Raw genomic sequence first — 12,483 nt, 5'->3', positions numbered from 1 at the left:
CTTTCCTGAGAGAAGCATGGAGAAGAGGCCACTGCAGCCTACAATGAAGTGGCACCGTGATCTCCACCTTAGCAAAATACCTTGTACGTCATGATAGTGGGGGCCCTTCCACACAGCCATATAACCCAGAATATCAAGTCAGATAATCTGCAATATCTGCTTTGAACTGGGTTATCTGAATCCACACTGCCATATAATCCAATTCAATGTGGATTTTATACAGTTGTGTGGAAGGGACCTGAGAAGAGATGAGGAGAATTACACAACAATATGTAACACGATTTTTTGTTCCTGTGTTATAAATGTAATTTCCTAATTGATTCTATCATAAAAACATAGGAAAAGTTGATTAAACTGCAAAAACTTTAATTTTGTGGGGCATGCTGCAGCATATTTTGCTATAGTTTTTCAATGATTATGTCATCGAGTCACAACCAATTCAACATTGTTTGTGGCAGCCATGAAAACAAAGTTTCTGGAGTGGAACAACTACTTTCAAAGTAAGTACCACACAATTAAACAGGAAATAACACTTTCAAACCAGGAACAGATTTTTTTTTCAAATTATGTTACATAGTGTTGTTGCTGCTGTTTATTTATATATTGTCATCAATGTTAAGGGCCAATGTATTTATTTCGTATCAAATGCTTTGCATAAATTAGTATAAAACTGATAAAAATAGAAGGAGCGCAGGCGGCTAAATATCTTTTGATCAAAACCGAGCAACTGCAATGGCATTGTCTGCAGCCTCCAACAATTCTTCCTCTGTACATGAGGCAGGGCACAGTGGACAAGCATACAGATGCGGAATTGTCTGTTCTGCTCCACAGTCACACAAGGTGTGGAATTCTTTTAGGTAGTGCCATTTTGCCAGGTTGTCTTTTTATCTGCCCACTCCACATCTGAGTCTGTTCAGGGACTCAGAAGTGGTTTGCCCCTGGAGGAAGACCCTCGTGGGGGCCATCTAGTTGGGATTTCCTAATCTAGCTGCCCAGAGGGATAGCCTTGCTGTTGCCGTGGGGACACCAAGAGGAGTGGTAGTTCTCATAAAGCTTTTCCTTGATTTTAGTCTACTGGGAGGAGGCTGGTAGCCATTTAGTGGATGGATTTCACAGTGTTCAACCTTATTTCGCTCACATTTAGCAGCAACTTCCTATCGCACATCAGGAGGGGGGGCAATGCCAGCTAGCTTGTAGCGTTTATCAACAGGTGTAGGTTTAAGACATCCTGTGATTATTCTGCATGTTTCATTCGACCCTAATACAGTTGAACAAGAAGGCAATTAGAGACAAAATCTTTGAGATGGACGTAATTGACAACTTGCGGACTAGTAAACAGCAGGGTTTCTCCACTTGGTATCCTCTACTAAAGAGTGACCAATATTGCCAACAATATCTTCAAGATTTAACATCTGTAGCCCTTAGGAAACATTTACAGTCCTGCGCTTTCAAACAATGCCATCAGGCTGGTTAGAGGGAAGACACAGAGGAATCCCTCATGCCCAACGTCTTTGTATATGTGGGTCTGGGGAAAGAGCGTATTTAACACACTATCTGCTACATTGCCCACTGTATAATGACCCCCGAAACAATCTTTTGGGAGCCCTTTTGGAAGAAAGGGCAGCATGGCAACTGTCAGCAGTTATCTGTGACTTGTTAGCAGATTATTTCAAAAATATAACATTAAAGGTTGCCACATTTGCAGGCGCAGCCCAAAAAATCCAAGCCAAACTAGTAAAGTCCACAACAGAAGCTAGAAATAGAAATTAAGATATTTTGGGGATGATACAAACCAGACATTTGTAATTGTTATTATGTCACTACTATAATTTTTAACAGCTAGTATACGGAACGTTTTTTAATACTTGTATTGGAAAGTGCTTATTGTACTTTTAAAGGTTGTATATTTTATGTTATGGCCTATGGCTAGTACAATAAACAATTCATATACAACTGTATGTTTCATTCAATGGGCCAATAAGAAGCGAGTTCAGATGCTACATGGGTCTGGGACCCAGGGCCCTTCCACACAGCCATCTAACCCAGACAGAAAATCCCAAGATATTTGCTTTGAACTGGATTATTTGAGTTCACACTACCATCTATCCTATTTCAAAGCAGATAATGTGAGATTTTATTCAGCTGTGTGGAAGGAGCCCCGGAGAACTAAGGAGGGCTTGTGAGGCCTTTATCCGTCTCTACCGAAGAGTGTTGGAGTACAACTCCAATGATCCCACAGCACTGAGCCATGGCAACTAAAGTGGTGTCAAACTACATAAGTTCTACAGTGTAGTTGTTGTTGTTCATTCGTTCAGTCGTCTCCAACTCTTCGTGACCTCATGGACCAGCCCACGCCAGAGCTCCCTGTCGGCCGTCACCACCCCCAGCTCCTTCAAGGTCAGTCCAGTCACTTCAAGGATGCCATCCATCCATCTTGCCTTGGTCGGCCCCTCTTCCTTTTGCCTTCCACTTTCCCCTGCATAATTGTCTTCTCTAAGCTTTGCTGTCTCCTCATGATGTGGCCAAAGTACTACAACTTTGTCTCTAGTATCCTTACCTCCAAGTCAGAGGGTGAATTATTTGAGTTTTATCTATCTAGGAATGTATGCCTTCCTTGACAGATCCAGGGGCCTTGCTGCATAAACATACACCCATAAATAGGGAAGGAATAAGAACTATACGACTGTCAAACAAATTGTCCAAAGACATCTCTTCTTGGCTACTTACATTTCCGCAGGAAGTCCTCTGCGCTCCTCATCCAGCCCTACAGCATTCCCCGCGCGCAAGGTGTGTACAAAAACTATCGCGAGATCTCCTGTGGACACGAGAGGAGAAGAGGCATGCTCTTCTGTCCCATCTCTAGCACTGCCAAAGACATACGGACTCCCATCCTCCGCTAAGCTCCGCCCATCTCCTCTAGGAAGCAGCGTCTCCCCGTTGTGGCCTTCGAATTGTTTTGGACTTCAGCTCCCAGAGTCCCCGGTCATTGGCCAAAGCAGCTGAGGCTTTCGGGAGTTGAAGTCCAAAAAAATCCTAGCGTTTGAGTCACCATAGAGATAAAAAATATAGAGTGTATAGTATAGAGACATTCAGAGATTCGCTTTCTTTATTCGTCTCATACAATAAATTAAGCAGAGTTTGATGGGATTTCCCTTCCACTCAGCTGTATAAAATCCCACCTTGTCTCCTGTACTATTCTAATATAATATAATGTAATGTAATATATTGTACATACATATATATTTATATATATATTTATACTACTACTAACATATTATAATTATATATTTATATTACATGCAATATTATTAATATTACATGTAATATAAAGTTTGCACTGCCCCCAGCCTGTATGAAGGCCTGTCTCCACTACTCCGTAGTTCATGAGTCTCTCCCTTACAAATATATGTTTTATTTCTTTCTCATCCGAGGGTGCACCTACACTGTAGAATTAATGTGGTTTGGCACCACTTGAACTGCCATGGCTCAATGATATGGGATCATAGGAGCTCTAGTTTGGCAAAGCCTTTGGACTTCTCTGCCAGAGAGTGCTGGGGCCTCACCAAACTACAACTCCCACGGTTCCTCAGCATCAAGCAGTTCCAAGTGGTGTGAAACTGCATCACTTCTATGGAATAGATGTGGTATGGACTTTGTCGATTCAAGAAGGTAAAATGCATAATTTCCACACTGCCCTTTATCCCGGGATCTGATTCCAGGGCCCATCCACACAGCCATATAACCCAGAATATCAAGGCAGATAATCCACAATATCTGCTTTGAACTGGGTTATCGGAGGGCCCTTTTATGCAGGCCTATATCCCAGAATATCAAGGCAGAAAATCCCACAATATCTGAGTGTGGACTCGGATAACCCACTTGTTGTTTGTGTTCATTCGTTCAGTCGTTTCCGACTCTCTGTGACCTCATGGACCAGCCCACGCCAGAGCTCCCTGTAGGTTGTCACCACCCCCAGCTCCTTCAAGGTCAGTCCAGTCACTTCAAGGATACCATCCATCCATCTTGCCCTTGGTCGGCCCCTTTTCCTTTTCTCTTCCATTTTCCCCAGCATAATTGTCTTCTCTAAGCTTTCCTTTCTTCTCATGATGTGGCCAAAGAACTTCATCTTGGCCTCTACTATTCTTCCCTCCAATGAGCAGTCAGGCTTTATTTCTTGAAGTATGGACTGGTTGGATCTTCTCACAGTTCAAGGCACTCTCAGAACTTTCCTCCAACACCACAGTTCAAAAGCATCGATCTTCCTTCGCTCAGCCTTCCCTATGGTCCAGCTCTCACATCCGCAGGTGACTATGGGGAATACCATTGCTTTAACTATGCAGATCTTTGTTGCCAGTGTGATGTCTCTACTCTTCACTATTTTATCAAGATTGGGCATTGCTCTCCTCCCAAGAAGTAAGTGTCTCCTGATTTTCTGGCTGCAGTCTGTGTCTGCACTAATCTTTGCACCTAGAAATACAAAGTCTGTCACTACCTCAAAGTTTTCTCCCTCTATTTCCCAGTTGTCAATCATTCTTGTTGCCATAATCTTGGGGTTTTTTTAATGTTTAACTGCAACCCAGCTTTTGTGCTTTCTTCTTTCACCTTGATTAGAGGGCTCCTCAGCTCCTCTTCGCTTTCGGCCATCAAAGTGGTGTCATCTGCATATCTAAGGTTGTTAATGTTTCTTCCAGCAATTTTCACCCCAGCCTTGCATTCCTCAAACCCCGCACATTGCATGATATGTTCTGCATACAAGTTGAATAGGTTGGGTGAGAGTATACAACCCACCCGTACGCCTTTCCCAGTCTTGAACCAGTCTGTGGTTCCATGGTCAGTTCTTACTGTTGTTACTTGGACCTTATACAGATTCCTCAGGAGAGAGATAAGGCAATTTGGTATGCCCATACCACCAGGCCTGTAGCGAGGGGGGGGGGGGTTAGGGGTTCAAACCCCTCCCGAACTTTTTTAGGTTAAAAAAAATAAACCTGGTTTACTCATGAATTTTAACTGGTTAACCAAATCCCCGTGCTAAGTCTATGAGACACAAAAAATTAAGAGTCCCTTCAGAATTGCAAGCAGTATCTCAAGCAAATATTGACAATTTATTCACACTGCCATTACTTGCAGCAATAGCCGATGTAGTGAAGCAACCAAGTTGGGGTGGGTGGGTGTTGAATGCTCTCATTAAGGAGGCCAGACTTGGTGGAGGTGGTTGACAGGGGCGGAGCTGCAGGCTATGGAAGGCTGCTCTGCCCCCTGCTGTGCTCTTTGCTTCAGCGTGAGCTAAGAGGCAGGTTTCAACCCCCCCCCCCAAATTTCAAAACTCCCCCCCCCCCGAAATTTTCAACCCTCCCCGAATTTTTTTTCTGGCTACGGCCCTGCATACCACCAAGAACTTGCCACAATTTAACCCAGTGCAAACCCTATATCCTGGGATATGGGGCTGTTTGGAAGGGACCTAGGAAGCTAAGCAGAGTCAGCCCAGGTAAGGCCACCAAAAATACCAGGTTTGATAGGTTATATTTCAGAGCCCTTCTACACAGCTGTGTAAAATCCACATTATCTGCTTTCAACTGGATTATATGGCAGTGCAGACTGCCATATAATCCAGCTGAATAAAATCCCACATTTTCTGCTTTAAACTGGAATATATGGCAGAGTGGAATCAGATAACCCAGTTCAAAGCAGATATTGTTGCCCTGATATTCTGAGATATAGGGCTGTGTGGAAGGGCCCTGAGTCCACACTGCCATATATCCCAGTTCAAAGCAGCATTATAAAATGTAATATACATTCCGAGGAGAAAGCACCACGCTGCATCAAAGGAGCAGAGAAAATATCTGCACTGGATGAAAATGCTATTGAAACCAATCCATGACTAGGGGGGCGGGGAGAGTAGGAGGAACAGCGGAGGGCATTCCCTCCTCCGCGCCGCCACCCCCCGCGGCGCCCAGTTGACAGGAACAGGAAACGTGAGTGACAGCTGGGCGGCGCTCTTCCGGGGCGGGGCCGGGGAGAGGAGAGGGCCGCTGCTGTGGCAACGGGCTCAGGAGGGGGGGGGGCTCCGTCTTCTCCCAAAATGGCGTCCTCGGGAGGCGGCGGTGGAGGCGTCAACCCCTTCCTCAGCGACTCGGAAGAGTCGGAGGGCGAGGTAGCCAGGTCCGGGGGCGACGGGGGCCCCCACAGCCCCAGCGAGCCTCCTCCCCCGCCTCGCCCGCCTCCTCCTGCTGCTGCCCCCGCGGCCCCGCTGCTGCCGCCGCCTCCCTCTCCCCCTCCGCAGGCCGAGGAGCCTCCTCGCGTGGCCGTGGACGCCCTGGCGGCCCAGCTGCTGCGCGACCAGTTCGTGCTGACGGCGCTGGAGCTGCACACGGAGCTGCTGGAGAGCGGGCGGGAGCTGCCCCGCCTCAGGGACTACTTCTCCAACCCGGGCAACTTCGAGCGGCAGAGCGGAGCCGGAGGAGCGGGAGCGGGCACTCCCGCGGCGCCCACCACCCCCGCCGCCCCCGGGGCCACGCTGCTCGGCCTCGCCGCCGGGAAGGAGACCAACGCCGGACAGCTCCGTAAGTGCCCGCAGGTGGAGCTCGCTCGGCTGACCTTGCGGGGAGCCCGGTTGCCTGCCTTGCTTGTTCAGGCAGTGCCAGCTGAGGCCCCTTCCACACAGCTGAATAAAACCCCACATCATCTGCTTCAGGCAGTGTGGACGGAGGGCCCTTCCACACAGCCCTATATCCCAGGATATCAAGGCAGGAAAACCCACATTATCTGCTTTGAACTGGATTATTTGAGGGCCCTTCCACACAGCCTTATATCTCAGGATATCAAGGCAGGAAATCCCACAATGTATGCTTTGAACTGGGTTATTTGAGGGCCCTTCCGCACAGCCTTATATCTCAGGATATCAAGGCAGGAAATCCCACAATATCTGCTTTGAACTGGGTTATCTGAGGGCCCTTCCACACAGCCCTGTATCCCAGGATATCGAGGCAGAAGATACCACATTATCTGTTTTGAACTGGGTTATTTGAGGGCCCTTCCACACAGCTCTATATCCCAGGATATCAAGGCAGGAAATCCCACATTATCTGCTTTGAACTGGGTTATTTGAGGGCCCTTCCACACAGGCCTGTATTCCAGGATATCGAGGCAGGAAAACCCACATTATCTGCTTTGAACTGGGTTATCTGAAGACCCTTCCACACAGCCCTGTATCCCAGGATATCAAGGCAGAAAATATCACAATGTCTTTTTTGAACTGGGTTATTTGGGGGCCCTTCCACACAGTCCTATATCCCAGGATATCAAGGCAGAAAATCCCACAATGTCTGCTTTGAACTGGGCTATTTGAGGGCCCTTCCACACAGCCCTATATCCCAGGATATCAAGGCAGGAAAACCCACATTATCTGCTTCGAACCGGGTTATGTGAGTCCACACTGCCATATATTCCAGTTCAAAGCAGATATTGTGGGATTTCCTACCTTGATATTCTGGGTTATATGGCTGTGTGGAAAATAAGAACTTTCTGTCTTATTTATTTTTATTATATCAGGAGCAAACTAAGAGTACAGTTGTGATGTATTTGAGAAAACACAAAGTTTAAAAACTTGGCATTATATTGAATGTCCTTTGACCAGTAGCTGACCACTTAGAGTGCCTCTGATGTTGCTATAAGAAGGTCCTCCTTTGTGCATGTGACAGGGCTCAGGCACAGACATATCGAGCAAGAATTACACATCAAACTACACAAACATATTATCTGCTTTGAACTGGGATAGATAGCAGTGTGGATTGAGTGCCCGTCCAGACAGTCCCTATATTCCAGGATCTGATCCCCGGTTTCCTGTTTATCCCAGATTATCTGGCAGTGCAGACTCATATAATCCAATTTAAAGCAGAAAATCTGGGATTAGATACTGGGATATTGGGTCTGTCTGGAAGAGCCCTTAGATAGCCCAGGGCCCTTCCACACAGCCCTATATCCCAGAATATCAAGGCAGGAAATCCCACAATGTCCTTTGAACTGGGTTATCTGAGTCCACACTCAGATAATGTGGGATTTTTGGCCTTGATATCCTGAGATATAGGGCAGTGTGGAATGGCCCCCAGTTCAAAGCAGATATTGTGCGATTTTCTGCCTTGATATTTTGGGTTATATCGCTGTATGGAAGGGCCCATAGATCTGAGCCCTTGCCCAGAATGCTTGGGGCCCTATTGAGACATCCTGGAGATGGTGTCCTAGTCTAAACAGGCAATTAATGTGTCAACTTCCCAGGCCTATAGGCTATGTGTGCAAGGTGTATCCATACAGCAATAATACTTATACATGCATAGACACAAACATACTGAGCAACAATTACACATCAAGCTACACAAGATACATCTCTATTCTACTGACAGGCAGCCCCCAAGTTACTACAGTAAGTGTAGCTGCAGTATGCACAGACACACACACACACACACACACAGAACAATAATAATAATAATAATAATAATAATAATAATACTTTTACATGCATAGGCACAGACATGCCGAGCAACAATTACACATCAAACTACATAAAATATATCTCTATTCTAATGACAGGCAGCCCCCAAGTTACAGACAAGAAAGGTTCTGGAGGTTTGTTCTTAAGTTGAATTTGTATGTAAGTTGGAATATTTACATTTTTGAAGTGTAGGTCCATCTATCTATCTATCGTACACACACACACACGCATACATGCACACAAAAGTAATACTTATACATACCTAGGTACAGATGTACCGAGCAACAATTACACATCAAAGTACTCAAGATACATCTCTGTTCTAATGACAGGCAGCCCCCAAGTTACAGATAAGATAGGTTCTGTGGGTTTGTTCTTATGTTGAATGTATATGTAAGTTGGAACAGATATATTTTTGAAGTGTAGCACCAACCACACACATACATGCACACAACAGTAATACTTATACTTAGACACTGAGGCTCCTTCCACATAGCTGAATAAAATCCCAACTATGGTAGTGTGGATGCAGAAAACTCAATTCAAAGCAGATATTGTGGGATTTTCTGCCTTGATATTCTGGGTTGTATGACTCTGTGGAAGGGCCCTTACATACCCAGCAACAATTACACATCAAACTACACAAGATGCATCTCTACTGTAATGACAGGCAGTCCCCAAGTTACTACAGTAAATGTAGCTACAGTCACACAAACACACACACACTAATAATAATAATACTTTCACATATATAGGCACAGAATATCAAGCAACAATTACACATCACACTGCACAAGATACACCTCTGTTCTGATGACAGGTAGTCCCCAAGTTACTACGATAAATGTAGCTGCAGTCATACACACACACACATTAATAATAATAATAATAATAATAATAATAATAATATTTTTACATACACAGGCACAGAGATACCGAGCAACAATTGCACATAAAACACACAACATACATTTCTATTCTAATGACAGGCAGCCCACACATTACAGACAAGATAGGTTCTGTACATTTTATTCTTATGTAGATTTCTCTCACTTCCTATTGTCTCACCCGTGGTCTTAACTATGAGTCGTTTGTAAGTTGTATGTTGTTACTCAGGGACTGCCTGTATACATAGGTCTAAACTATAAACATGTACATTGATTTTTAAAATTGATTTTTTTTGCTTTCATTCTTTTGTTTTATTCTCTCTTTATTGGTTTCTCTGTAGTTCAATATTTTTTCTTCTACCTTATGTCCCGCAAACCGTTTGCTTCTTATCTTAACATTAATAAATATCTCAACCATTTTTATTTTCAAATCTATACACAGTGCCTTTCCCTTTCTCTTAGATATATATCAGTAAAAGGCTTTCATTCCTCTGAGATTGTGTCCAGTGACTTAGCCATCAACAGCACTGTTAACTTGTCTATTATTTCCCACATCTTTACTGTAACAGTTTACTGTTAGTATCTGCCGTATTCTATTTTTGAGCATATAAAACTCCTGCCACTGTTAGCATGTACTACAATATACTTAAATGGTCCTTTTTTATTTGGTCATCCAACAGTGCTATTAATATAGTTTTGGCTTGAAGTTGATTCTTGTCTTAAGGATCTCTTGGTTTACCCCATGAATTTGTTTATATGAAACATAAATGTATTTGTAGCAAAGGCGTCATTATCTCAGCCACCCATGTGGGCTATTTTGGAGTTTCAGATAAGGGATGCTCAGCCTGTATGTACTTATTGTATTTTACACCTCTGCTGCTTAATCAAAGTTAAGTTTTAAATGGAAGCAGGGATCACAGAAACTCAGGGTGTCTTTATGCTGTGTAATTAATGCAGTTTGGTTTATTTAATTTCTGGCTCCTCTTTCCCCAGCTTTCCTCATAATGACAGCACAATTGTAATAGGCATGTTTACAGAGAAATTCTGCTGAAAACAGGAGAGTGCACCTATACTGCAAAATTAATGCAGCTTGACATCACTTTAATTGCCATATCTCATTTCTGTAGAATCCTGGAAGTTATAGTTTGGCGAGACACTAGAACCTTTTGGCAAAGAAGGCTAAGGACCTTGTTGAACTACAACTCTCACAATTCCATAGTGTTGAGCCATGGCCGTTAAATTGGTGTCAAACTGCATTCGTTCAACAGTGTAGATGCATGCTGAGTGTATTCCTCATCCAAAATGCTTGGGACCAGAAGTGCTTGTGTCTACATCATGAGATATCATGGAGATGGGACCCAAGGCTAAACACAAAATTCATTTATGTTTCATAAACACCTTATACAGACGGACTGACGGTTATTCTATAAACAATATTTTAATACTTTTGTGCATGAAACAACGTTGATGTACATTGAATCATTGGGCAGCAAAGGTGTCATTGTCACAGCTATCTACACGGACAATTTTTGATTATTTTGGAGTTTCGAATAGGGGATGATGAACCCTTAAACTTAAATGTAGGCAGAGATCACTGAGACTCAGAGTGAATCTGCACTGTAGAATTAATGGAGTTTGACACCACTTTACTTACCATGTCTCAATGCTATACGAGTTCAATAAATTGCCACACGTATTGACAGGACAGATATCTTAGTTAATAGGGTTGTTCTAGGTGCTTTTTGGTCTGCAACTCTCCATATATGTGTGTGTACCACCAAGTCACCTATTGGTTTATGGCAACCCATGAATTTCATAGAGTTATGTTGGGTGGTTTTGGCAGACACACCACAACAAAAACCCCATCTCAATACTAATCAGAGCCAATCCTGGCCTGGTATCTAAGGTAAGGTAAGATTTGGTGCATTTAGACTTCCAATTACATAACATTATTGAGCACAAAGTAAGCATAAATAAAGTTGCATTGCAAGTCCCCATCATAGAAATAAACCAAAAACATGTTCTTATTTATATGATTACATTAATAGCGTTGCTTTGTTATAATGCATAGGTTTGGAACATAAAGTGTTCTAGATCATTATAGTGTGTGCTGTCTTAAGAGATATGTGGTAAGTTGTATGGAGTTTCTCAGTTCTACAAGCCAGATAGCCCATGAGCATCCTCTCTGTTCACATATGTGGACAACAGGCAAAAACATAGTAATTGACTTCAGACTTGTGGGGCTTTTTAATTTGGTAGTATCTTTGCAATGCTAGATATTACCTTGATTCAGGTTGTTCTATATTATCTCTGATCTTTTAGAGGTGGAAGCACTCTGACACGGAAACACCAAGCTGAAAACATAGGGAGAACTCATCAATGAAAATGCAACAGTGACTCAGTAGCTAAATAAGAGGCATTGTCATTTTTTTTGTTTCCTTAACCTTATTGTGTTGTAGTTTTAGAAGTAGTTCGTGTCATCTTTGTAAGTGTTAGCATTTTGTTTCGTTGTGGTGGTGTGGTCAGTTCTACGTAGAACAGTTATTGAGAAATGGGCATTCCTGTGACAGAGCGTATTTACTAATCCTGTAGGAGTTGTTCTATACTGTAGGAGTTGAATTGTTTTGGAAATCTTTCAGTAATCCCTGATTATCAAGTACAATAAGTACGTGAAATAGGAAACAAAAATGCTTTGATTGTAAGCTTAGACAACACAACAGTGCTATTTATTTTAGTTCAGTCAGCAAGACATTGTACAAATACTGTTGATCAATAAAAATGTTTACTTCTAAGGGTGCATCTACACTATAGAATTAATGCAGTTTGACACGACTTTACATGTCCATAGCTCTATGCTATAAAATCATGGGAGTTGTAGTTTTGGGACACATCAGCACTCTTTGGCAGAGAAGACTGAATACTTTGTAGAACTACAACATCCATCATTCCACAGTACAGATGCACGATGGCTAGAAGTATACATAATATCGAACAGTGAGAAAAATAGAATACTACAACTTTCAATTTTCTTATTTGAAAAAGGAAAAGTCCATTAAGAATGCTTTTAGTCATTCTTCTGGAAAATGTTGGTACACATGTTTATGCATGTAC

The 12,483-nt window shown here is 43.1% G+C and overlaps 2 protein-coding genes across 8 annotated transcripts in view; one reads left to right on the top strand and one right to left on the bottom strand.

Moving 5' to 3' along the window:
• PIGN (phosphatidylinositol glycan anchor biosynthesis class N) overlaps positions 1-3,022 on the bottom strand; it is a 123,691-nt gene extending 120,669 nt beyond the window's left edge. The window contains exon 1 of one of the 2 annotated variants that reach the window (XM_067467529.1): positions 2,728-3,022. The gene's annotated coding sequence lies outside the window, so the exon portion shown is untranslated. The remainder of the gene's footprint in view (positions 1-2,727) is intronic. The other variant, XM_060774706.2, reaches the window with a different exon arrangement.
• A 2,974-nt stretch (positions 3,023-5,996) lies between these two features.
• RELCH (RAB11 binding and LisH domain, coiled-coil and HEAT repeat containing) overlaps positions 5,997-12,483 on the top strand; it is a 73,212-nt gene continuing 66,725 nt past the window's right edge. For 4 of the 6 annotated variants that reach the window (XM_060774712.2, XM_060774710.2, XM_060774708.2 and 1 more), the window contains exon 1: positions 5,998-6,560. In XM_060774712.2, the coding sequence (XP_060630695.2) occupies positions 6,080-6,560 (481 nt within the window). In that variant the 5' untranslated portion in view covers positions 5,998-6,079. Of the gene's footprint in view, positions 6,561-12,483 lie in introns of all 6 variants that reach the window. The other 2 variants (XM_060774709.2, XM_067467528.1) reach the window with 1 other exon arrangement.

This window comes from Anolis sagrei, chromosome 4 (genome assembly GCF_037176765.1).
Source record: "Anolis sagrei isolate rAnoSag1 chromosome 4, rAnoSag1.mat, whole genome shotgun sequence".
Lineage (NCBI taxonomy): Eukaryota > Metazoa > Chordata > Lepidosauria > Squamata > Dactyloidae > Anolis > Anolis sagrei.
The sequence above is the reverse complement of the archived record's forward strand: the minus strand, read 5'-3'. Positions and strand labels throughout refer to the sequence as shown.